At 50.6% G+C, this 25,330-nt stretch overlaps 1 protein-coding gene across 16 annotated transcripts in view; it reads left to right on the top strand.

Annotated features, from left to right (window-relative positions):
* The window catches only part of KIF1B (kinesin family member 1B), a 1,461,559-nt gene that overhangs the window by 1,013,778 nt on the left and 422,451 nt on the right, over positions 1-25,330 (top strand). For all 16 annotated transcript variants that reach the window (XM_085609808.1, XM_085609814.1, XM_085609823.1 and 13 more), the window contains one exon: positions 14,703-14,793. In XM_085609808.1, coding sequence (XP_085465934.1) covers positions 14,703-14,793 — 91 coding nt within the window. The remainder of the gene's footprint in view (positions 1-14,702; positions 14,794-25,330) is intronic.

Below are 25,330 nucleotides of genomic sequence, written 5' to 3' on the forward strand. Positions count from 1 at the left end.
CGCACTCATTCAAGACATGTTTGTTCCTTGCTAGCATTTTGTATGATGCCTTTTTCTCATGCTCTCTCAGGGTATTAGAAGGGGACAGATTATATACATTGTTTACTCCCTCCTACGGGTTGCTTTTTCCCCCGAAGTCCCGACATTAGTTGACTTGTGACATATATACATGTTAGAACATCATAGTGCTTCAGGGCATGTTTCTTGTTTTATTTCGGTGATGCTCTATCTCCTGCTCTATTGGGGTAATTGAAGGGGACGGTCTCTACACTGATTTCTCGCACTTGCTGGTCTAACTTCCCACCCCAAAATCATACGACGATAGTTCCGTAGCCATGACTTGGCACAATTGTTTGGGCGGTTCCTCACATTGGGGTTCCGCTCTTTTCCTGTTGCAAAGTTTCTTACTGCCCCACCTTCTTAATTTTCTTCCCCCTGTATGAGTCGCCACCCCTACAGACCTGCCGCCTCCCCGTCCTCCCCATCCAAAGGAATCCTCCATACGGGGGGCCCGCAGTCTCCGAGCTGGGCACACTTACCTTGGTTGCCTCGATGACTGACCTTAACGTCCTAACTTGGAATGTCAAGGGCATCCAGACACCTTCTAAACGATACGCCATTTATGCCTATTTGCAGCGTCATAAGACGAGTGTTGCATTTTTACAGGAGACACACCTGACAGCCATGGAAGCCACCCGCTTACGCTGACGTTGGCGTGGCCAGATATACAGCACCAATTACTCGTCCATGGCTAGAGGGCTGATGATATGGGTTAAGGCAGGGGTCCCGTGGGAAGAAAAAGAAGTCCTGACAGACCCAATGGGGCGGTATGTCCTGATAGGCGGCAGACTGAATGGCCAACCGATTTTACTGGGTTCCTTATACACCCCCAATGTGGCCCAGGGCACCTTCCTAAGTGATCTCTCGGAGATATTGCTCCGATGGAGGGACGTCCCGTGGCTACTGGGCGGGGCTTTTAATGCAGTACTCGATGTCTCCCTTGACCGCTCCTTCCCCCCTCACTAGTACTACAGCCTCTTCCAATGCTCGCCTTTTAAACGCATGGCTAGGTAACTGGGCTCTTTCAGATGTTTGGCTGGAACGCTACCCTCACTCCAGAGTATACTCCTTCTATTCCCCAGTTCATAAGCTACACGTGCGCCTTGACCGTATACTTGCATCCGCAGCCCTCCTCCCTTTGATACAAGCGACGGATTATCTTGGTCGGACACACTCCGATCATAACCCCTTGTTGATGCACCTGGCCTGGGAGGCGCCACCTCCTCCGGTTCCGACCTGGCGCCTACAAACTGCAGCTTTGGAGGACCCCCTCTATCGCGGCTCGCTGGAGTCAGCAATAGCTACCTATTTTGCACTTAATACCGGTTCCATGGACTCTATCCTCACTGAATCGGAGGCCTTTAAGGTGGTGGTTAGGGGTCATTGTCTGGGACAGACTTGGAGTATTCGCAGACAGTCAGACACCTCACTGACCCGCATTGAGGGACGGTTACTCCAACTCGAGTCGCATGTTGTCACCAATCCGGCGCAGCAACAGCGCCTCGATGCTACCCATACCGAATGGGAGATGCTTCTGGACCGCCTACGCTGCCATAACTATTTGGTGCACTCGAAACGCTCCCACTCGACCGCAGACAAAGCCAGGAGACTACTGGCCTACTTGATTAGACAGGAGCACCCCCAGTTCCCCATACATTTCTTACTTGACCTTGGTCGACAGCACAACACCCAGGGAGATATTCACGCACTGATGACTGAGCACTACACTCGCCTGTATGACATTCTCCTGACAGGTAACGCCCACAAAGTGGGATCCTTTCTGGACACAGTGGAGTTACCTACTCTGACGTTGGACCAGTCCCTGGAGCTGGACTCTCCTATAGCAGAGAACGAAATAAGAGACGCATTACGTGCCTTGTCCTCGGGTAAAACTCCAGAGCCAGACGGTGTCTCAACGGAATTTTTCAAAACTTACGCGGATCATTTGGCTCCTACCGGCCGATTGCTATATTGAATTTTGAATTCAGAGTATAAGATCCTGGCAAAGGTCTTTGCCAACGGGCTAGCTCCGCTAGTCCCTGAGCTGGTACACTCTGACCAGAATGGCTTTGTTCCACAGCGTAACACGACCTTGAACCTACGCCGCTACTTTCAGGTGGCGGATTATGCCCCAACCGTCTGGCCGCGCTCCGGTTGCATGGTATTAGACCTTGAGAAGGCCTTCGACACGCTGGCCTGGAATTTCCTATTTGCTGCCCTGGCTCGTTTTGGTGTTGGCCCCTACTTCCTCTGCTTAGTACAACTGTTATATTGTAATCCATCGGTTCTGGTTCGAACGGGCCCCTATATTTTAGATCCGATTCGAGTACGGCGTGGGACCCGGCATGGATGCCCGTTGTCCCAGCTATTTGCGTTAGCAGTGGAGCCGCTGGCGGCTCATATCCGCATGCACGTTGATATGGGGATTGAACTAGGCAGTTGCATACATACCATTTCGCTCTACGCAGATGACCTGCTAATATACGCCAGGGACTTTCACGATATTCCCCCTTCCCTTGACTGAGCCTTTAGTCTTTTTGCGCGAGCCTCCGGGCTGCAAGTCAAGACAAAGTCCATACTCTCCCCGTTCATAGGGTATACTCCGGATCCAGGCTACACCCTCGGGTGGGGGGGGGGGGGGGGGGGAGACGCCCGTGGCCTGGGGCCTGGTGCACCGACCCTTTTCGTTACTTAGGAGTCCAGGTTTATCGCGCCAAAGCTGACCTCTTTGACGGAAAAGTTGTCCGAGCTGCCACGGCGATTCGGTCTCAGATGGGTTTCTGGAAAACTCTCCCATTGGCGATCTCTGGTAGAATCGCCCTGGTTAAGATGGTGGTTCTTCCCCGACTCCTGTATTACTTTGCCACTCTACCCCTTATCATCCCCCCCTTCTTCAAGCAGTGGGAAAGAGTAGTGCGGGATTTCGTATGGGGGACTTCACGCCATAGGGTATCAATGGGAAAAGCCTACTGAACTGGGCGGCCTCGCGGTACCCAATTTCGAACACTACTACCTGGCCTCCCAGCTGCAATGGATCGCCAGGTGGATGTCCTCCCGTTACCTGCTAGACACTGCCTCTCTGCAACCCCTGCTACCGCTGAAGACCCTTCAGATTTTCCACCCTTGCTCCACACTAAGACCCCCATATATTCTTCTCCTCACTGTAGCGCACAAATGCTTCCGTAGGTGCCTTTTCCTCACTAGAACCACCATCCCATACACGCCCGCCATCCCACTGTTGGGAACTCCACGGGGGGGCACCTACACGACTGCGGCGGAGTTACATCACTGGACCTCGGAGGGGATACAAGATGTGGGGGACCTCTTTCAAGAAGGCAGTCTTATTCCATTCCAGGAACTCAAAGCAGGGGAGAATATACATCCTGGACAGTTCTTGCTACACAGAACACTCATAGCTACGTTAGCGTCCAAATGGGGTGCGCTTGCCCAGGAACCTCCCATACACCACACCCTGCAGTACCTTCACGTGATGGGGAGAGGGAGACATCTCACGCGATGGTTCACATCTTCACTTTGCCAACACATGGAAGCAGATCTCACCCGACTTCTACTTCACTGTGAGGAGGCCCTGGGTAGGGCGTTTACAGATAGGGAATGGATGGCTACCCGCAGCGGCCCGACCCGCATCCCACGGTATCAACGATTCCGGCAGATACAGTTTTTCATACTACATCAGGCCTACCTTACCCAAGCCCAAATCAACAGGTACTTCCTCCGCATAGATGCGGTTGTCCCCGCTGCTGGCTATTATATGCTGACTTAATACATATGCTTTGGGGTTGCTCAGGCCTGACTGACTACTGGAACACAGTGACAACTACTCTCATTAGCTGCACCTCCAGCACCATTCTCCCGACCTGGGAAGCCCATGTATTGCACCTATTCAGCAGAAACCAGAAATGCAGGGCTGCCACACGTTTTCTAGACCTAGGTCTAATAACAGCCAAGCGCTTGATCACCAAGTGGTGGAAATCCCCCCAGTCACCCCACCCTCTTTGCTTGGCGCAGATCCCTACTCAACTGATCGAGGGCGGAGGGTGCGGTATTACACACAGAGGACCTGCTTGGCATTCGTATGTTCCCCCTGGCACCTCAATGGGATGCGATGGTTTCCAAACTTTCGGGGGCGGACACAGACACGGGGTCTCCAACTGCATCACAGAGGGTTATCACTCGGGTTACCTCCCCACTGACGTGAATGCTGACTAACACTGACACCCCGACAACCACTGCCCCTCTGTCTCAGACCCCCGCTGCCACTGCATCTTGGAGGTGTTTGAAGTCTGCCAGCAAATTTAGATATGGCGGTAGCTCATGCGCAACTCTTCCCTACCCTTCCTTCATTTTCGTTGTCCTCATTTTGTTGTGCCCTATGTCCCTGGTTAAGTTTGAACTGCACTGCTCCTACACTACTCGCATAGATTTTAAAACTATGTGTGTTCACAAACATCTTTTTGGGTTTCCACTATATGGTGAAAGGTTTGTTCACCATATTACAATTGTTCTCATGTGAACCGATTTTGTTATACACAGTGTCATATTACTTTTTAGCCCTGAAGAAGTCGTGGGGTCAAGATGTGTTGGCTGGGCTTTGTGGATTAAATGAAAAAGCAAATGGAATACTCTTTTCATTGTCTTTTTACACTGATTTATTAAGAAATGTTCACAATTGACTTGAGCGTGTGCAGAGGATAGATATTGTTTTGTCTGACCATAGGATCAAATGCTTTGAGGGCTCAGGGTGTTTTCCCTCACCTCAGGCACCACCAGAATTCAACACCGCATACCTACCCAAACTCTATAGGATCCAATTCTCCTAGCTAAGAACACCCCCACATTGCATCAATCACTGCACACGTTCACTAAACATTATTGCCTCGATAGTCAAGTCCGGAGAGACGGCTTCTTTGGCCGTACAGTTCTCTAGTACTCTCTGGTGTGAACTTAGTTTAGTCTATTCTAAAGTAAGGAATCCATAACTAGTAGTCTCTTTCAGATGAACAAGTTACTTATCTTCAGAAACGATATATCTGTAAAAGACATATATTAGTTATAGGTTCCTTACCGCTTCTGGCTTGAAATGTTGTGTAAAAGAACTGACTTCAGCGCGCAGGGGCAGTGTCTAGGTAGATACCGCAACGTCATTCCGGTGATCACGACCCCAACGATGAACACGGAGTCGACCGACGCCACCTACTGACTCGCAGGGGTACTGCTGAAGAAAAAATTCTCCGGATCCAGTCTGACGGCAGGGGTAATTCTAAGTGGAGGAATCTATAACTAATATATGTCTCTTACAGATATATCGTTACCGAAGGTAAGTAACTTGTTCATCTGAAAGAAACACGTTAGTTAGATTCCTCACCTTAGAATATCCCCAGGCGTCAGACTGGATCCGGAAGATTTTTCGTCAGCAATACCCCTTGCGCGTCGCTAGGCGTTGTCTGCGGCTCCGCGTCCGTCGTCGGCGTCGTGCGCCCGAATGACGTCGTCGGAGTACTTAGACGCCGCCCTCGCGCGCTGACGTCAGTTCTTCTTTTTTCCGCGCCAGTAAGCGCAGATCCGGGAGAGCTACCCCTTTAGTCAATTTTTGACTAACTTTTTGATCCTTTTTGATCCTGTCAATCGACTCCGGTGCCGGTAGGATGCCTGGTTTTAAAGCCTGTGCTGACTGTAACCGCCTGATGTCGGTTACGGACCATCACCGCCGGTGCCTGTACTGCTTGGGCCTCGACCACGACGCGGAGTCGTGCTCGGACTGTAAGGCCCTGACCTCGAAGGCTAGACGGGAGCGGTCCCGTAAGCTTCTCGAGATTCGCCACGCGGCTCCGCGCGCCTCTCGATCCCGGTCCAGGAGGAGGTCCAAGGATCGGTCGCGGAGCCGCAGCCGACGTCACCATCGGTCATCGGGATCCAAGTCTTCGGGTAAGTCGAAGCATTCCAAGAAGTCCAAGAGGCGACATCGCTCTTCGGACTCCCCTCGCCGGTCGCGCGACTCGGCCGAGGGTCAGGGTGGTTCCACCCCCGCGGCTCCGGCGGAGCCGCAGGCGCCGCGCACGTCCCCATACCCTCCGGTCCCTGGGACTAACGCGACGCCGGCGGAAGTCAGTGCCTTCCTCTCGGCCATGAGGAACCTGGCTCCGCCATCGGCGCCCGCTGGTGCGCCTTCGGGCCCCGTGGACCCGACTGGGCTGCCTTGCCTGCCGGTGGCTCCGGCCCCGGCGCCGTTGACGGCTCCGGCCTCGACGCCGCAAGCGCCCGAGGGACCCGTTCTCGAGTCCCCGTCGACGCCGGTCGACCTCGTCACGCCTCCTCCGCCGGCGTCGATACCGGTACCACCCCCGACGTCGACTCCGCTCGACGTCGTGCCCCAGTTCAGTCCCGCTCCGGGCCCGGCGCCGGTCCGGCGTCGATGGACGCCGAGATCGACGCCGCTAGAGACACATTTTGTCTACCGCCCGGCTCCGTTACTTTCTCCTCTACACCAGGAGTCGGATGATGGGGACTACTGGGAGGGATCCGAGGATCCTATGGCCGCTCAGGCCCAACTGTCCCAGGACTGGGCAGATGAACTGGGGGAGGCCAGTGGTCTGGATACCTCGCCAGACACTGGATTCATCTCTCCTCCGACTGTGGCTTCGGAGGAGGGTGCTGCTTTCTCCGTGGTGCTACGCAAGGCGGCCGCAGCCCTTGGGCTCGAGCTACCTGCCGTGGCTGTGAGGACGAACGTCCTCACTGAGGTGCTTCAGTCTGCAGCAAGCTCCACTGAGCCTCTGCTGCCGTTCAATGAGGCCCTCACTGACGTTCTACAGGGCACCTGGTCCAAGCCCTCCACAGTTCCTCCTGTGGACAGGAACGTCGCCAGGCGCCACCGCCCTGCTCCGGGCGACCCCAGTTTTCTGTCCCAACACCCTACCCCTGAGAACCTGGTTATCCAGGCCTCCACCTCCCAATCCTCTTTCCCGACCGCCCCGCCGGACCGGGATTCCAAGAGACTAGAGCAGTTTGGCAAGAAGCTGTTCTCCTCCCTTAGGTTGGGCCTGCGGTCTTTGAACACCGCTTGTCTCTTGGACCGTTATTCCCACTCTCTGTGGGATGCGGTGGAGGACGCGCTGCCCCTGTGTCCGGAGGAGGTCCGGACACGACTTACCCAGGCTCTGGCCGATGGGAGGGATGCCGCGCGACATGCTATAAGATGTGGGCTTGACACCACGGACTCGCTGGGTAGGGCCATTTCTACCTCAGTGGCGCTTCGACGTCACGCCTGGCTGCGGTTCACGTCATTTTCGGGTGATGTCCAGAGCTCTCTCATGGACATGCCCTTTGATGGCACTCGCCTTTTTGGCGAGAAAGCGGACAGTGTGCTGAATCGCTTTAAGGACTCCCGGGCTACGGCCAAGTCCTTGGGCCTCTCGGCCCCGCGGTCGCAAACTTCCGCCTTTCGCCCCTTTCGTGGCCAAGGAAGGGGTGCCTCCTCACGTACGCCTAGCCACCAGCCGCAGAACCAACCTGCGCGCGGTCGCGGACGTGGTTTCCGCCGAGGCGGTTCTGGAGGACGACGAGGTCAGTCCACATCCACCCAGGCAGCATCCGCCTCAAAACCTTCCTAGTCCGAGCTTTCAGGCCCATTCCACGCCAGTGGGCGGCAGAGTTCGCCATCACCTGCTCCACTGGCGGTCCATCACATCGGACAGGTGGGTGCTGCAAATCGTCCGAAGGGGCTACTCCCTCCCCTTCGAGACGACCCCTCCAGCCATGCCACCGCAGCACCACCGTATCTCGGGGGATCATTTGAATCTTCTCCACGAGGAAGTTTCGGCCCTCTTGGCCAAGGGGGCCGTCGAGCGCGTTCCGAGTCCAGAAGTAGGTCGTGGTTGTTATTCCCACTACTTTCTGGTTCCCAAGAAGGGCAAAGGGGGCCTACGCCCTATCTTGGACCTCCGGAACGTCAATGCCTTCCTCCGGAAGGAAAGGTTCAAGATGTTGACTTTGGCTCAGGTTCTAGCTGCCCTAGACCCCGGAGACTGGATGGTAGCGTTGGACTTGCAGGACGCATATTTCCACATCCCCGTCCTGCCGGCCCACCGGCGTTACCTGCGGTTCACGGTGGGCCAAGAGCACTTTCAGTTTACCGTGCTCCCCTTCGGCCTCACCAGTGCCCCTCGGGTGTTCACGAAAGTGATGGCGGTGGTCGCAGCTCATCTGCGCAGATCAGGGGTTCCAGTCTTCCCCTATCTCGACGACTGGTTGTTGAAGGCGGGCTTGCCCCAGGCAGTCGTCTCCCACCTCCAGACTACGGCGGATCTCCTGCATTTGCTGGGGTTTTCCATCAACGTGCCGAAGTCACACCTGAGTCCCTCTCAGAAGCTCCTCTTCATCGGAGCGGTTCTCGATTCGGCGCAGTTCCGGGTCTATCCACCGGAACAGCGGGTCCGGGATATACAGGCCCTGATTCCCATCTTTCGGCCTCTATCCTGGGTTTCGGTCAGGCTAGTGTTGCGGCTTCTGGGGCTGATGGCCTCCTGCATCCTACTAGTGCATCACGCCAGGCGGCGCATGCGGGCTCTGCAGTGGGACCTGAAGTTTCAGTGGGCCCAGCATCACGGCACCCTGTCCGACCATGTCTTGATCTCGGAGGGCACTGCACAGCAGTTGCAGTGGTGGCTCACGGACCGCGATTGGGTCATGGGCAGAAGCCTCTCCCTTCCCCAACCGGAGCATGTCGTAGTGACGGATGCGTCCCTCCTGGGATGGGGTGGCCTTATGGGAGAGGCGGAGATCAGAGGCCTCTGGTCTCCGGCGGAGTCTCGTCCCCACATCAACCTGTTGGAGTTGAGAGCGATCCGACTTGCACTGAAAGCCTTCCTTCCCTCTGTCCGGGGAAGTATCGTGCAGGTGTTCACGGACAACACCACCGCCATGTGGTATTGCAACAAACAGGGCGGGGTGGGGTCGTGGACCCTTTGTCAGGAGGCCCTGCGCCTCTGGACGTGGCTGGAACACCAGGGCGTCACCCTGGTCGTTCAACATCTGGCGGGCTCTCTGAACGCCAGAGCAGACGAACTCAGCCGCCGGTGCATGATGGATCACGAATGGCGTCTGAACTCCGAAGTGGCGCAAGGTCTCTTTCAGCAGTGGGGAGAGCCTTGGTTAGATCTATTCGCCACCAAAGAGAACGCGCAATGTCAGCAGTTCTGCGCGTTGGAATTTCCAAGGCGGCACTCGCTCGGCGACGCTTTTCGTCACGAGTGGAGTTGCGGTCTGTTGTACGCCTTTCCGCCTATACCACTTCTGCCCAGAGTGCTGAAGAAGATCAGGCACGACCGGGCCCAAGTCATCTTGGTGGCTCCGGATTGGGCACGAAGGTACTGGTATCCCGAGCTACTCAGTATGTTGACCGATCCTCCGATACGTCTGCCCCTTCGGGAGGATCTTCTGTCGCAGCAGCAGGGGACGGTCCTCCACCCGAACCTGTCCAGCCTCCACCTCCATGCGTGGAGATTGAGCGGCGACAGTTGATGCCATTTGACTTGCCTCCTGAAGTCTGTGATATCATTCTGGCAGCCAGGCGTCCCTCCACAAAGTCGGTATACGCCTGCCGGTGGAACAAATTTGTGGCATGGTGCACAGCAAAGGCTGTGGATCCCCTTTCCGCCCCTCTTTCTGAGGTTCTCCTCTTTCTTCTTTCTTTGGCCCGGCAGGGCTCTGCCCTGGGCACCCTGAAAGGTTATCTTGCTGCCATCTCTGCCTTCTTGCGGCTTCCTGATCAGCCTTCTCTTTTCAAGTCCCCTGTAGTTACACGCTTTCTAAAAGGCATTACTCACACGTTCCCTCCTGTCCCTTTTGTAATGCCTCAGTGGGACTTGAATCTTGTTCTCACATTTCTAATGTGCGCTCCCTTTGAGCCTCTTCATAATTGTCCTCTTAGTCTGCTGACGCTTAAGACTGCTTTTCTGGTAGCCATCACCTCGGCTAGACGGGTGAGTGAGCTCCAGGCTTTATCTTCAAAGCCTCCTTTTCTGTCTGTTCATCCGGACAAGGTTGTCCTTCGGCCTCGTCCCTCCTTCCTTCCGAAAGTGGTGACTCCATTTCATCTTGGGCAGTCTGTCACCTTGCCCACCTTCTTTCCGCCTCCGCATCCTTCCAAAGAGGAAGAGAGGCTCCACCGTCTGGACCCAAAACGTGCGCTCTCCTTTTATTTGGACCGCACAAAGCAGTTCCGGGTGGACGACCAACTTTTTGTTGGATACGTGGGTGCTAAGAAGGGGAAAGCGGTGCACAAACGGACCATCTCTCGGTGGGTCGTTTTGTGCATCAAAATTTGCTACTCCTTGGCAAAAAAGGACCCTCCTGTTGGGCTGCGCGCCCACTCCACTCGGGCCACAGCGGCTACTACTGCTTTGGGACGGGGTGTCCCTTTGCAGGACATCTGTCAGGCGGCGACGTGGGCTTCGCTACACACGTTTGCCAGGCATTATTGCCTTGACAGCCAAGTCCGGAGGGATGGCTTCTTTGGCCGTTCTGTCCTCCAGGACTTTCTGGTGTGATCTTGGTTCGCAGACCCACCACCGGGGATGGTATTGCTTGGGTATCTATTCTAAGGTGAGGAATCTAACTAACGTGTTTCTTTCAGATGAACAAGTTACTTACCTTCGGTAACGATGTATCTGTAAGAAACATTAGTTAGTTAGATTCCTCACCGACCCACCCATCCTCCCCGTTCTGCGAACCGACATCTAGGGTTAAGGATATCCTTTTCAGTCCCCTAGATTTTCTTTTTGGCACCAGTGTCGGTCTTTGCATGGCTCTGCGTTCCTGGCGCGGAAAGCTATGTACAAGAACTGACGTCAGCGCGCGAGGGCGGCGTCTAAGTACTCCGACGACGTCATTCCGGCGCACGACGCCGATGACGGACGCGGAGCCGCAGACGACGCCTAGCGACGCGGAAGGGGTATTGCTGACGAAAAATCTTCCGGATCCAGTCTGACGCCTGGGGATATTCTAAGGTGAGGAATCTAACTAACTAATGTTTCTTACAGATACATCGTTACCGAAGGTAAGTAACTTGTTCTTTAGCCCTAGACCACGGGTGCGAGCGGCCCGGGAAGCCTTCCTTGGCAGCCTGCGGACCTTGTAGACGTTGTACCTGTGTGTTTACATTTTTTTTTTTTTATTAAAGAGTATCAGTAAACACCGCCGCAGCAGCGCGGATTCTGAGACACTCTGCTCTATGAGGGCCGAGCGATTCCAGCAATAGTCAGGGTGGAGATGCAGGGGCGCTGAGAAGAGGTGAAATACAACAAAGCCTCGTTAGCAGTAAATGGTCTTTTAAAGACCTGTGAAGTATTCTGGAGCGGCTGTGTGCAGGCCCGGGAAGCTGTCTCAGCCCGGGCTGACACACACTGGGTGAGCTGACATGGTGAAAGTGGATGGCAAACTGCAAAGGAAATCGGGGGCTGCTGTATAATGAAGGGGTAAATTGCTAATTTTGTGTTAAGTGTGTCAGAAAGTAACATGGAATAATCATATCATTGCCAAAGCCAACTAGGTGATGCTGCATGTGGCCCTGCATTTCACTGGGATTTCTATTAAAAAGAGTCATGCAAGCTGTCAGTGTGTCCTATTACAAAAGAGGGGGAGGATAGAGCAAAAAACTAGAAAAGAGACAATAATTTGAGAAACGCAGTCACAGGCAGGACAATAAGGTAAAGCGAAAGAGGGACACAGATGAAGAGAATAGAGATCGCAGAAGAGAGAAAGAGAAACAAAATGAGAGAGAGAGAGTGTTAAAGAGAGAGAGAAAAGTTAGTTTTCCAGTTACAGCCCATCAACAACAATAAGTAACACGATCACAGACATAGCAATCCCCAATTGGAACATGAAGATAATGTTGTGTAGAATTTGAAAGCGAGCACAAACATAAGTCCTGTGTTTTAGGACAATTAATTATATGCGCTTTGATCCAAGCTGTGAAATTACAGGGTGACAGAGGGCAGCAGGGAGTGAGAGCCAGGTGAGGTGACGGAGGGCAGTAAGGAGTGAGAGCCAGGTGGGGTGACGGAGGGCAGCAAGGAGTGAGAGCCGGGTGAATGGTCTTTTAAAGACCTGTGAAGTACTCTGGTGTGGCTGTGTGTGCCCGGGAAGCTGTCTAAACCCGGGCTGCCACACGCGCAGGGGTGAGGTGACCGAGGGAGGGAGACGGAGGGAGGGAGACGGAGGGAGGGAGACGAAGGGAGGGAGACGGAGGGAGGGAGACGGAGAGAGGGAGACGGAGGGAGGGAGGTGGAGGGAGGGAGGGAGGCAGAGGGAGAGAGACAGAGGGAGGGAGGCAGGGGGAGACAGGGAGGGAGAGGGAGACGGACAGAGGAAGGGAGACGGACAGAGGAAGGGAGACGGACAGAGGAAGGGAGACGGACAGAGGAAGGGAGACGGACAGAGGAAGGGAGACGGACAGAGGAAGGGAGACGGACAGAGGAAGGGAGACGGACAGAGGAAGGGAGACGGACAGAGGAAGGGAGACGGACAGAGGAAGGGAGACGGACAGAGGAAGGGAGACGGACAGAGGGAGGGAGACGGACAGAGAGAGGGAGACGGACAGAGGGAGGGAGACGGACAGAGAGAGGGAGACGGACAGAGAGAGGGAGACGGACAGAGAGAGGGAGACGGACAGAGAGAGGGAGACGGACAGAGAGAGGGAGACGGACAGAGAGAGGGAGACGGACAGAGAGAGGGAGACGGACAGAGAGAGGGAGACGGACAGAGAGAGGGAGACGGACAGAGAGAGGGAGACGGACAGAGAGAGGGAGACGGACAGAGAGAGGGAGACGGACAGAGAGAGGGAGACGGACAGAGAGAGGGAGACGGACAGAGAGAGGGAGACGGACAGAGAGAGGGAGACGGACAGAGAGAGGGAGACGGAGAGAGAGAGGGAGACGGAGAGAGAGAGGGAGACGGAGAGAGAGAGGGAGACGGAGAGAGAGAGGGAGACGGAGAGAGAGAGGGAGACGGAGAGAGAGAGGGAGACGGAGAGAGAGGGAGACGGAGAGAGAGGGAGACGGAGAGAGAGGGAGATGGAGAGAGAGGGAGATGGAGAGAGAGAGAGAGAGGGAGACGGAGGGATGCAGAGAGAGGGAGTCAGGGGGAGACAGACGGAGGGAGAGGGAGACCGACAGGGAGCTAGAGGGGGGAGACAGACAGAGGGAGGGAGACCAAGAGGGAGGGAGGGAGACCAAGAGGGAGGGAGGGAGACCGAGCGGGAGGGAGACCGAGCAGGAGGGAGACAGACAGACAGACAGACAGAGCGAGAGGGAGACCGAGCGGGAGGGAGACAGACAGACAGACAGAGCGGGAGGGAGACTGAGCGGGAGGGAGACAGACAGACAGAGCGGGAGGGAGACTGAGCGGGAGGGAGACAGACAGACAGAGCGGGAGGGAGACCGAGCGGGAGGGAGACAGACAGACAGACAGAGCGGGAGGGAGACCGAGCGGGAGACAGACAGACAGACAGACAGACAGAGCGGGAGGGAGGGAGACCGAGCGGGAGGGAGACAGACAGACAGACAGACAGAGCGGGAGGGAGACAGACAGAGCGGGAGGGAGACAGACAGAGCGGGAGGGAGACAGACAGAGCGGGAGGGAGACAGACAGAGCGGGAGGGAGACAGACAGAGCGGGAGGGAGACAGACAGAGCGGGAGGGAGACAGACAGAGCGGGAGGGAGACAGACAGACAGAGCGGGAGGGAGACAGACAGAGCGGGAGGGAGACAGACAGAGCGGGAGGGAGACAGACAGAGCGGGAGGGAGACAGACAGAGCGGGAGGGAGACAGACAGAGCGGGAGGGAGACCGACAGAGTGGGAGACAGACAGACAGACAGACAGACAGACGGAGAGGAAGGGAGACAGACAGACAGACAGACAGACAGACGGAGAGGAAGGGAGACAGACAGACAGACAGACAGACAGACAGACGGAGAGGAAGGGAGACAGACAGACAGACAGACAGACGGAGGGAGAGGGTGACGGAGGGAGAGGGTGACGGAGGGAGAGGGTGAGGGAGAGGGTGACGGAGGGAGGGAGAGGGAGGGGGAGGGAGAGGGAGACGGAGGCAGGGGGGAGACGGAGGCAGGGGGGAGACGGAGGCAGGGGGGAGACGGAGGCAGGGGGGAGACGGAGGCAGGGGGGAGACGGAGGCAGGGGGGGAGACGGAGGCAGGGGGGGAGACGGAGGCAGGGGGAGACGGAGGGAGGGGGAGAGAGAGAGGGAGAGGGAGAGGGGGGAAGGGGGGAGGGGGGGAGAGGGGAGAGGGGGAGAGAAAAATGTGTGTATGCCTGGTCTGGTGGCTCAGTGGTCGAAGGCGTCCGCTGCAGGGGTCTATGTTCAACCTCATGGTCACAGGTTTTTTTTTGCTCTAGCCCTGCCCCCCTCCCCTACTGACCCCGCCCCACCGGTGCGGCCCTCGGCCACAAACCACACTGTAAATTTGGACCCCGAGAGAAAGTTTGTGAGTACCCATGCTCTAGACTATCTCATGAGCAGTCTTCTGTAAAATATGAACAGTATCAGAAAAGTATTCATCAAATATTGGTAGCATCCAATACAAACTATATTTTTTTTATTTTAGCTTTTTGCACCGTCATGATGAAGCTTTCTCCACTGAACCTCTGAAAAATAATGGCCGTGGAACTCCCCTTGGATTCTACCATGTACAGAATGTGAGTGCTTCAAACTGCTTGAATCTTTGTGTAAATATAGATGTAATACCATAGCTTGTTTACCTGTGTTGACAGCTTCTTCTGATAATTGAAAATCGTTCTGAGCCTCTTCTGAAAGTTGTGGGTATTAGCTAAAGGTACATAAAGGGCAAGTAACTTAAACACTACCCCTTGAATACCACAGTCCTGATCCAGTAAACACACAGCATTAATGGCACATGAGCTGTATCACAGAAGATTTAAAGGTGGGTTCCTTGAGGACTAGTCTTTTATCTTCTTAAACTTCTTTATGAATCATGTCTGAGTGGCGAGTGTCTCACTGGGGCAAGTCTTCTCATGCAATACATAAGATGACACTTGTAGGAGGCTGGCTTTGTATATGGTGCACACTTATTTAGGTGAAGCACCTTGCACTAATCCAGACAACCCTTACGATGAATTTAGTGGTCTTAGACAACCATAGAAATGTATCTTAAGTGGTAGCTGTGGAGAGCAGACTTCAAGTTTAGTCCAGAAGGAGTTATCAACACAATACATACAATATTTCAAATGTAAACAGTTAAGTAAGCACAAATACACAGTGGTCTCCAGGGGGAGACCTAACTGAAGGGAAGACGAGGGGGCGCAGATATACAAAGAATGTATTTATTATAGGTAAAGGTACAGAGTGCCGTCTTGGTCAACAGCATTCCAAGGCACCAGGAGCAACTGTCACACTGAGAATGCTCATGACCAAAGACTCTAATGAACACTCTAAATGACCTCACACAGAGGAATCACCACACCTCCCTTTTTTTAAACAAAACATTTCATAAAATACAGACTCTTAAGTCATAGAAAAAACCTTGAAAAGGAAAAGGTTACAGCATTAAAACAAACAATATAACAGAGAGAATTAAAAACATTAACATGTTATTTGTAACAATATTGTAAACAATCAAACATAATCATGTCATTTGCTGGGTCTGACATGAACTCTGGTGCTTCTCCTGACACCTTCATGAACATGTGCCCTTGTAGGAACCCCGTTCCCCTGAAAAACACCTTTAGGAGCATCAAACACCTTGGAGCGTACACAGGGATCCTTTGCAACACAAGACTTATTCCACCAGTTCCCATTGGATAATTTCACAGCATTTCTACGCGCCTCTACAATCTGTTGAGATTCCAAACATTTTGAAAAACCTTTCCTAACTGAGGTCTGATTTTTTTTACTCTGACCCAATCCCCAACATTCAATCTATGAGTTTCTTTTTTAGCAGATGATTCACTGTTCCTCAAACTGGCTTCAACTGACTTATTATACGCAGACTCCCATACATATTTCATGTCACAACCTCCATGAAAGGTCTTGACCATCCAAAACGGGTAAGCCTGAGTTGTAGCTCTTCTTCCCCTCATAAGTTCAAAAGGAGTGAAGTTTGTGGTAACATGTGGTGAAGTGCAATATGACAAAACTAAATCCTTCATGGCTTGAAGAACACATTATTGGTTCTAAAGGCTGCTTGCACACATTCCACAATGACTATTAAAACGTTCTTTACCAAAAAAGTACTCCCCAATAACCGAATCACTAATAAGTGGTTGGATCTATTTGAACAATCCCTAAACTCTGATTGCGTGGAGATCCCTACGTGAAGCCGCTACAGGAACACCACTACTGAGTGGGAAAGGAGGCAAATCCTTTTGTTTTATATTCCCTCACACACACTAGTGGTGTCATGCTTCATCATCGGGACACCCTGACGCCTAGAAGTCAGGGTGGGCTCAACCATCTTTCAGGGAGCTCTTAGGAAGATGTTTTTGGCCAGGGGGATAAAGATTAAAAGCCCACCAACAGATCCCAGTTTCCCTTTATTCTTGGATCTGCCGGGGGTAATAATAAAATATAAGGATAGGGTCAAAAGGGATATTATGGTCCTAAGACCCTATAGCCAACATGTTTCAGTCCGTGTAAGCCCCATATCCGTGTAAGCCCCATAAAGGGTGCTGGACTTTCTTCAGGGCGAGACTGTGTGCCCCCTGGTATGAGTAGTAAAGAGAATTTCCCTATTCTACTTTTTATAAGGACAGATTGCTGCTCCTTATATTTTTTAGGACAAATTTGTCTCATGTATTCACTCCATCTGGGAAGAGAAAAAGAAAAGAAAAGATACCACACATCTTTGTATATAGAGTTTTAGATTGTTCATATCTTCATGCGTTTATGTACATTAACCTGTGGTGAAAGGTTTCCCACTGAAAACGCAGAGGTTGCGAGTGAAATCATACTTTATCACACGCTCGTGTTTTCATAATGCCCATTGAAGTGGCGGCACTGTGACGCATCCTGTCAACTTCCACTCTCTAGTGTGTTGTTGGTATTGATAAAACATCCGTGTCATTCACTCCCGCTCAAACTCGTAACTTTAAAAATCGCCATGTCTCTCGGAAATATTAAAGACTGTTAAACAGACTCTCACTCCGTACTCGTTCGTGTGTATATATATATCTCTCTCTCTCCCTTTCCCCATTTTGGGAGAGGTTTCAACTCCTAGTGGAACCTCACCACTCTGTGGGGTAGCCCTGTAGTCAAACTCTGTTCGTTCACAATCATCAGCTTTTAGAAATTGGTGAATTTTCGAGCCGCCCAGACAGTCGGCCAAAAGTTGTGATGGGAAAAACAAAAACAGACAACAATCATGAGAACAGTGCTGGAGGTTGGCCCCCGAGGGAGCTAGCTCTCTCTCATACCTTGTATTTGTGACTCCACTTCATGTCTACTCACGCCATCAAGGGTCCTGCCCCTCGTTCCGTCCTACTTGGAGGTGGTTCCACCGCTTGGGGTTCCGAGTTTCCCTCGATCTCTCGCTATAAATGTACCGCTGTCTGTTGAATAGTGATAAGTGCCCCTCCCATTTCCGGGTCCCGTGATGCGCGTCAGAGCGACTCGAGTAGGAATTATGGGTATTATAATTCTAAACTAAAAACGCTCCGTTTCCAATATGGATTCGCAGGGGTAATTCTGATTGTTGTGTCTACATTGTGTAGTTTGAGTCCCAGCGACTCGGATAGGTATTATGGGTAATGTAGTTGTAGGCTCGTATTACCGTTCTATTTACTAAGTGACTCCTCAATGACAATTCTAATTATTGAGTTTGTAGGGCTTGGGACACGCAATCATGTTTAAAAGGTTATTCTAATATCTATTTATATTACCAAAAGGCTTGTGACGATACTTTCGCCCATATGAACAGTTTTTGTGTACGTCCCGGAGCTCACCTCAGTATTAACAGTCCAAGGATTTAACTCCTTTTCATTGAATCCCGGACTCTGTATCAGATAAATTCGATCGTACCCGTGATGTACTCGGACGTCAGGGATGAGGGCGAAGGGGTGTTAATTGTGGGTGGGGTTGTAATGAAGTGCGTTGTGCTTCACATTTGTGATTTCCTAAACCGCAACAATGACAAAGATAAAAATTACTTTGTTCATGTGGTTTGGAGTCATTATGGTATTCATTGTCACAGATGCGTGTGTCGTTTGTAGAGGGAGACCTATAGGCGTAGGGATGGCCAGATTTAAAAAAAAAAACTTCTTGGCATCAACTCCCTATCATGGGATGTAGATATACAGTCAATGACTTATTCTTATTAAGCTGGTTCCACGGTATCGAATCGTTCAGTCCGACAATGTGGGTTTTGAGTCTATACACCCATTGTTGTTCTCGTTCGAGTAGGATTTTGGACATGTCACCATCACCCTTCACCTTCTCGATAACTGTCCACCACAAATCTGTGTCTGTGTGTTTTGTCTCTATATAGTGAGCAGTGAGGTTAGTTGATGTAATAGCCCTTCTGATTGTACTTCTATGCTCACTGATGCGCACTTTAATTTTTCTCCCTGTCATTCCAACATACATGAGCTGGCAGGGGCATTTGATGAGGTGAATTACCTTATCGGTGTTACAATTTGTGTGTGATCGTTGTACCCATGCGTACTGCATGCCTAGGTCTATTTCTTTTGTGTGCTCGGTGAAAGGGCAAGCTACACAGGAGCCACATGGGTAGTGACCAATGACTCCTGGTTGGTTCCATAGTGTTAATTGGTGTGTTGTTTTTATTTTAGTCTTCCTGAAATCAGTGTGTATAAGGGAGTCCCTGAGACTCCTGTTTCGTTTGAAGGAGAACATTGGATTCTCAAATTTCAATGTATTTGAGGTTGTCCACTTCTTATTAATGATTTTTTAAATTTCATTGGATGATGCATTAAAAGTTGTAACACATATAAGTGTGTCCTGTTCCCCTTTCTGATGTGTTTCTAGTAGGGCCTCCCTAGGTGTGTTGCGGGATTGTTTCTTCGCTTTGTCAATAATCCTCTTGAGATAGGATCTTTCTTCTAATTTGTTTGCCAGATTTACTGCTTCCACTTTGTATTCATTAAGGTCCGCACAATTTCTGCGGATTCGTAGTAACTGACCCACCGGCAGGTTCTGCCTTAGACTATGGGGTGAGCACTACTAAAATGTAATAGGCTGTTTTTATCTGTTGGCTTGGAAAAGAGGGAACTAGTAACCCCTCCGTTCTTTGCACTGAGTTTAACATCCAGAAATGACACCTGTTCTTGGTTATGGGGCATAGTGAATTTCAGGTGTGGATTGAGTTGATTTATCCACGTATGAAAATTGGCCAAAGTGGCTGTATCACCCTCCCAAATCACCAGGATGTCATCTATGTAGCGCCACCATCCATTTATGTTGTCAGAATAGGGATTTGTGGTCCAGACATGTTCTTCTTCTAGTTGTCCAACATACAAACACGGTATACTGGGCACAAACGTGCTGCCCATCGATGTACCATGAACCTGTAGATACAATTGCTCCTCGAACCTGAAGAAATTCACCTTTAATGCTAAGCTCATTAGTGTGACAACCCAACTAACTGGGGCATCCCAGGTCCATTCCTCCTGATTTAAGAGTGTTTCAATTACTCGAATGCTTTCGTCCTGCGGAATACTAGTATATAATGCTTCCACATCCAAACACACGAAGACTTTGTGTCTTGGATCGTATGTGGCAACTTGTAGGACATTCAGTAGGTGTTTGGTGTCTTGTATGTAAGACCTGATGCGTGTAACTAGGGGACGGAGGAACCAGTCAGTGTATTTTGATAAAGGTTCCAGAAGGGAACCAATCCCGGATACAATGGGCATCCCCGGTGGTAGAATTTTACCTTTATGAATTTTAGGTATTGTGTAGAAGACCGGTGTTCTCGGGTCTTCACAATTCAAGAATTCATGCTCCTTTTTATTTATCCATCCAGTGCTTCAGTGGTCAAAGTACTTATAGAGATAGGCTTGTAGTATTTGGTGTCTGATAGTAAGTTGATGCAGGCTGTTCTGTAGGCTGAGGTTCTCTGTATCACCGTAGCGCCACCTTTGTCTGCTGGTTTTATAATAATATCAGATCTAGTGCTTAGTTCTTTGAGGGCCTCTCGTCCTTTCTTGCTTATGTTGTCAAAAGTACCCTTTCTGATGGGTAAATTCTCAATCTCATTTGACACAGCCTCTTCAAAAGCATTTACTTCTGGGGCATCACAGAAGCAGGAGTGAAGAAACTCGACTTCAAACGTAAGGATGTATAGTTGTGGTCATCAACCGGTGTCTCTTTATCCATAAAGAATGTTTTTAGTCTTATCTTGCGGAAAAATTCGCTCAGTTCACATCTTATCTGGAATTTATCCAGATAGGTTGTTGGCACAAATCCAAGTCCTTTGTTGAGGACATCGATTTCTTCTGTTGTTAAGATGATGTCAGTGAGGTTCACCACTAGTCCCGGGATGTGCTTGTCCCTGCTGTTGGTCCTTTCGTCATGCTCCGTGTATTCACTGTTGTGTTGCTGTCTTCCCATTGGACCGGTTTTCCCACGTTGTTCCTTCTGCCACGTTTTCCTCTCCTTCCGCCCTGTCCTAAAAAACGGTTCTGATTGAAATTCGGCTGGAAATAAGGTCCCGTCTGAAAGTGTTGTGGTCCCTGGAACGGAGGCGGTCCATGGTAAGGCATTGGGCCAAATGCCCTGGCCACGGGTACATCTGTGGGGTTTGGAAGCCCTGATTATAATTTCCTCTTCTTGGTCTTCTTGGTCTACCTCTCCAGCTCCTGTTTGAGTCATCACTTGACCAGCCCTCTTGGTCTGATTCTGAGTTGTTAGTCTCCTTGGTATAAAGATCCAGAGTCTTGAGTTTTCTTGACCCTTGTAAACGTTCTGCCTTGCCATTGCTCTGAGGGTGATAAAGTGGAGTTTTTGATATGTTTAATGCCACAAGTGTGTAAGAATACATTCATTTCTTGCAAGACAAATTGAACCCCATTGTCTGTTAAGATTTCTTCAGGATAACCCTCTCTAAGAAAAACTTTGCTCAAACAATTGATTACACTCCTAGAATTTGCAATGCTAATTGGCTCAACTTCAACCCACCGGGACAGATGATCTACAAGCACCAGAAAATACCTCATATTAGCAGGCAAAATATGGAACAGTCCGAAAAAGTCCATACCTAATCTCTGCCAAGCCCTACCAGGCGGATAAACAGGAGAATCAACCACACCCTCCAGAACCAAAGCTTTATCAGTGGTATTACATCACACACATTGTTTAACTAATTAATCAATTTGCAAATCCATCTTTGACCACCAAAAATCAGTTCTGACCTTCCTCTTAGTAATGGTGACACCTAAGTGACCCAGATGTGCAGCTGAAATTATCTTCTCTCTAAAACATTCAGGAGAAACAAGTTTATCTCCTCTAACTACTTTGCCAACCTCAACAGATAACTCATCACAAACCTTCCAAAACATTTGTAAATCAGGTGAAAGACACTTCTCTTTGGGCCAACCTTTCCTAATCAAAGACAAAACTTAATTGAGGAAAAAATCCTTGTTTACTTCAGCGACCCAATAGTCTTCAGCAAAGGACAAACTGTCTTGGCTAATGCAAGCTACAAAGCACTCCTCAGTTTCAACTTCCCAATCTTGTTCTTCCATATCAGGAATGGGAAGTCTGGACGGACAATCTGCCCTACAGTTCTTTCCCCCTGGGATATATTCTATGTCAAAAGTGTACTCCAAGAGCTTAGCAGACAATCTAGCCAGGCAAGTCGTGGTGCAGTTAACTTTTTTGCCAGATAAGATGTCAACAAGAGGGCGATGATCGGTCTTAAGTACGAAAGACCTACCCCAGAGATACTGCTTGAACTTCTCAATACTCCAAACACATGCCAGAAGTTCTTTTTCTATGACGGAGTACTTTCGTTCTACAGGTTGAAGTGTTCTTGATGCAAAACCCACTGTGTGCTCTTTGCCTTCCACATAGTGCGAGAGCACTACCCCAGACCATAATGTGGAAATGTGCCTGAAAGTGGTCATCCTCTTGTCCACGGGTCCAAAGGCCAACAAAATAGAGATCAGCACTGGAGTTGGAATAAATAACACGTTTATTAATCACTCATGAGTGGGACCACATCCACACAACACTCTCAAGTACTGCAGGAGGTAGTACACTGAATTCACAAACCATCGTCCTTTTTATACCATTTGTTGCAGTGTAAGCATGTGAACAGAAATGGAAAGAACAGTTTTAGAAATAGCCATCAGCAAACAAGGGCAGATAAATAACACTTGGTCCGCAAAGTGGGAGGGGGTGCAGAAATGCTTATCCTGGAATGTTGCTGGTCTAAAAAGTAAGCTGTCCTGCCCTGATTGGGGTCTTTTTGTCGACCAGTTTGACATCTGCCTATTCTAGGAGACATGGGCACGGGAAGATTCTCTTAGGGTGGGGTTTGCCTCGTTCACCATCCCAGCGATTTCGGGAGGCTGGGGCAGACCATCCAGGGGTTTATGTATTTGGGTGGGTTCACACTTGGGCTGCACGGCCAAATCCATGGACTCTGGGTCTAGTGATGTTTTATGTGTAGTACCTACTTTCTATACCAAGTTGGAACTGGCCCTTGTTAACATCTACTCTCATCCTGTGAGTGTGACTAAGTTATCACCGACTTTTGACCAACTTAATTCTTTCATGTCAGTTGTCTTCTCAAATGCTTGGTTGATAATGGGAGGGCGATTTTAACTGTCAATACAAGCCCCTTCCAGATATGGTTGATGCAATTCCCACCGAATAGGATGTACAGTGTTTAATTCCTGAACCCCAAATTCCACCAATTAGGACCTGGTCTCCTCTGGCAATACAGATCAATGCATTCACACTAGCGCACTCCTTACAAGCGTGCAATGGTTGCACACCCTCTGATATCACAGGGAACCTAACATTCAATAGAATTGGCCAAACCTCTCTTTTGGATTACATCCTAGTGGAGACTAGGCTGTGGTCCAGAGTCCATGACTTCATTGTCCTCCCACGACATGACAACGATCACAATGCTTTATCATTAGTATTTCCCAATTCTGGGCACTCTAGTGCCCACTAGTATCGCTGTGGACAGTGGCCTAACCCTCTCTAACAGCAGGAGGAGAGTTAGGTGAGGGGCAATTCAACAGTCACCAGAAAAGCTGTCTGCATTGTATGCAGCAGTCATTCCAGTGTTAGTACAACTGGGTGAAGTAGTAGTCGCAGTGGATAACACCGCTTCTATCAACAAGGTTGCAGACTTACATGCAGGTCTGGCCGTAAAGCTTGCTGATGTATTCTACCCAAAAAAACACACAAGATGATGGACGGAATGTTGCACATTGGGAAAACGTTCACCCCCAGTCACAGATCTGGGTTTAATCCATCGTTATTTTGCTCAGTCTTGACCCTGTGCCTCATGGGAACAGTCCAGCCCGAACTGCCAAGCCATGCCTTCCCTGGACCGGAATCAAGCATCCTAGGACCGGTTTCGGGGTTTCACCCCTCTTCAGCCAGGATAGCTTGACTCCAGTGGCGTAGTGAGCACGGGACCCACGTCTGAGCATACCCTTCCCACATATGTATGACATTGTTCTGCATTCTGTCCAGTGAATGTATGACATTGTTCTGCATTCTGTCCATCAACTGTTGTTTTTGCATTTGTCACCCCGGGTGGGACAGGTATGCTCAGACGTGAGTCCCGTGCTCTCCATGCCACTGGAATCAAGCTATCCTGGCTGAAGAGGGGTGAAACCCCGAAACCGGTCCTAGGATGCTTGGTTCCAGTCCAAGGAGGACCTGGCTTGGCACTTCGGGCTTGACTGTTCCCATGAGGCACAGGGTCAAGACTGATTTGCATATGGCTGGGTTCAAACTGGAATGGCATGGTGAGCGAAAAAACGATGGATTTAGGCCCAGATCTCTGTACTGGGGTGAATGTATGACATTGTTCTGCATACTGTCCATCAACTGTTGTTTTTGTATTCTACCCAAAGGCACAGGCGAACAGCAAAAAGAGGGCCATACGCTCATGGTTTAATGAAAGCTGCCGTGTGGCAAAACGTGCTTTATTGGAGGCCATCAAAGCTAAAAACAAGCCATTAATCAAAGAAAAGAGGATGCTGTACAAAGAGACCATTAGGCTAGCGAAGGAGGACTGGGAAATGGACAGATGGGATGCCCTGCAAACTGCTCTGGCTAACAAAGATCAAAGAGTTCTGGTCCATAGTTGCCACTGATAGTTGTCAGGGCAAGGCTGCTATTGAACCTAATATATCAGCAGAAGCCTGGGAAGCTCACTTCCAGGCCCTATATACCACAAAGAACGTCCTGTGGAGATGCATGTCCAATTGTTCCTAGTGCTAACCATGATGAACTTATTGAATTCACTCTCTCAGAAGTTTTAAGTGCGATAAGTAAGCTCCCAGTGGGCAAAGCGCCGGGATTGGACAAGATCCCGGGGGATCTCTTCCGGGCAGAACCAGGAATTTGGGGACCTTATCTGTGGCCTCTATGTAACGCCATCTTGAAAGGCATGCCAATTCCCGAAACCTGGGCAGGGGCAGAAATAGTCCCAGTTTTTAAAAAGGGATCGCCGCTTTTCCCTGCAAATTACAGACCGATCAGTCTGATCTACGTCATGCAAAAACTCTTTGCACGGGTAGTTCTTGACCATTTGCAGGGGTGGATGGGAGATCATGATATTCTAAGCCCTTATCAAGACGGGTTCAAGAAGAATATTTCCACCGTGGACCAAATTTACAGACTCCAACTTGTATATTGGAAAACGGTGAGAATGGAGGGTGGCAGCCTCTATTTGATCTTCGTGGATCTGAAGACTGCTTTCGACTTGGTCCCCAGGGCCAAGCAATGGGGGGTACTTGGAGATATGGGGATTCCCCCTTACCATCTGAATATACTTATTTGATTGCATGAAGGTAATTTTGCCCAAGTAAGGTGTGGAAAAGGAGGCGAATTGACCCCCCAATTTGCAGTCGACAGGGGTGTAGGCAGGGGTGTGTGCTCGCATTTACCCTGTTTTGCCTCTTTGTCAACTCTCTGGTATCTCACTTTGCAGAGGTCAGGGATAACGATGCCCCCAAAATGGCAGGTACCAAAGTCCCCGCAGTGATGTTTGCGGATAATACTTTGCTA

The sequence above is a fragment of the Triturus cristatus genome, chromosome 1_2 (genome assembly GCF_964204655.1).
Source record: "Triturus cristatus chromosome 1_2, aTriCri1.1, whole genome shotgun sequence".
In the NCBI taxonomy this organism is placed as follows: domain Eukaryota; kingdom Metazoa; phylum Chordata; class Amphibia; order Caudata; family Salamandridae; genus Triturus; species Triturus cristatus.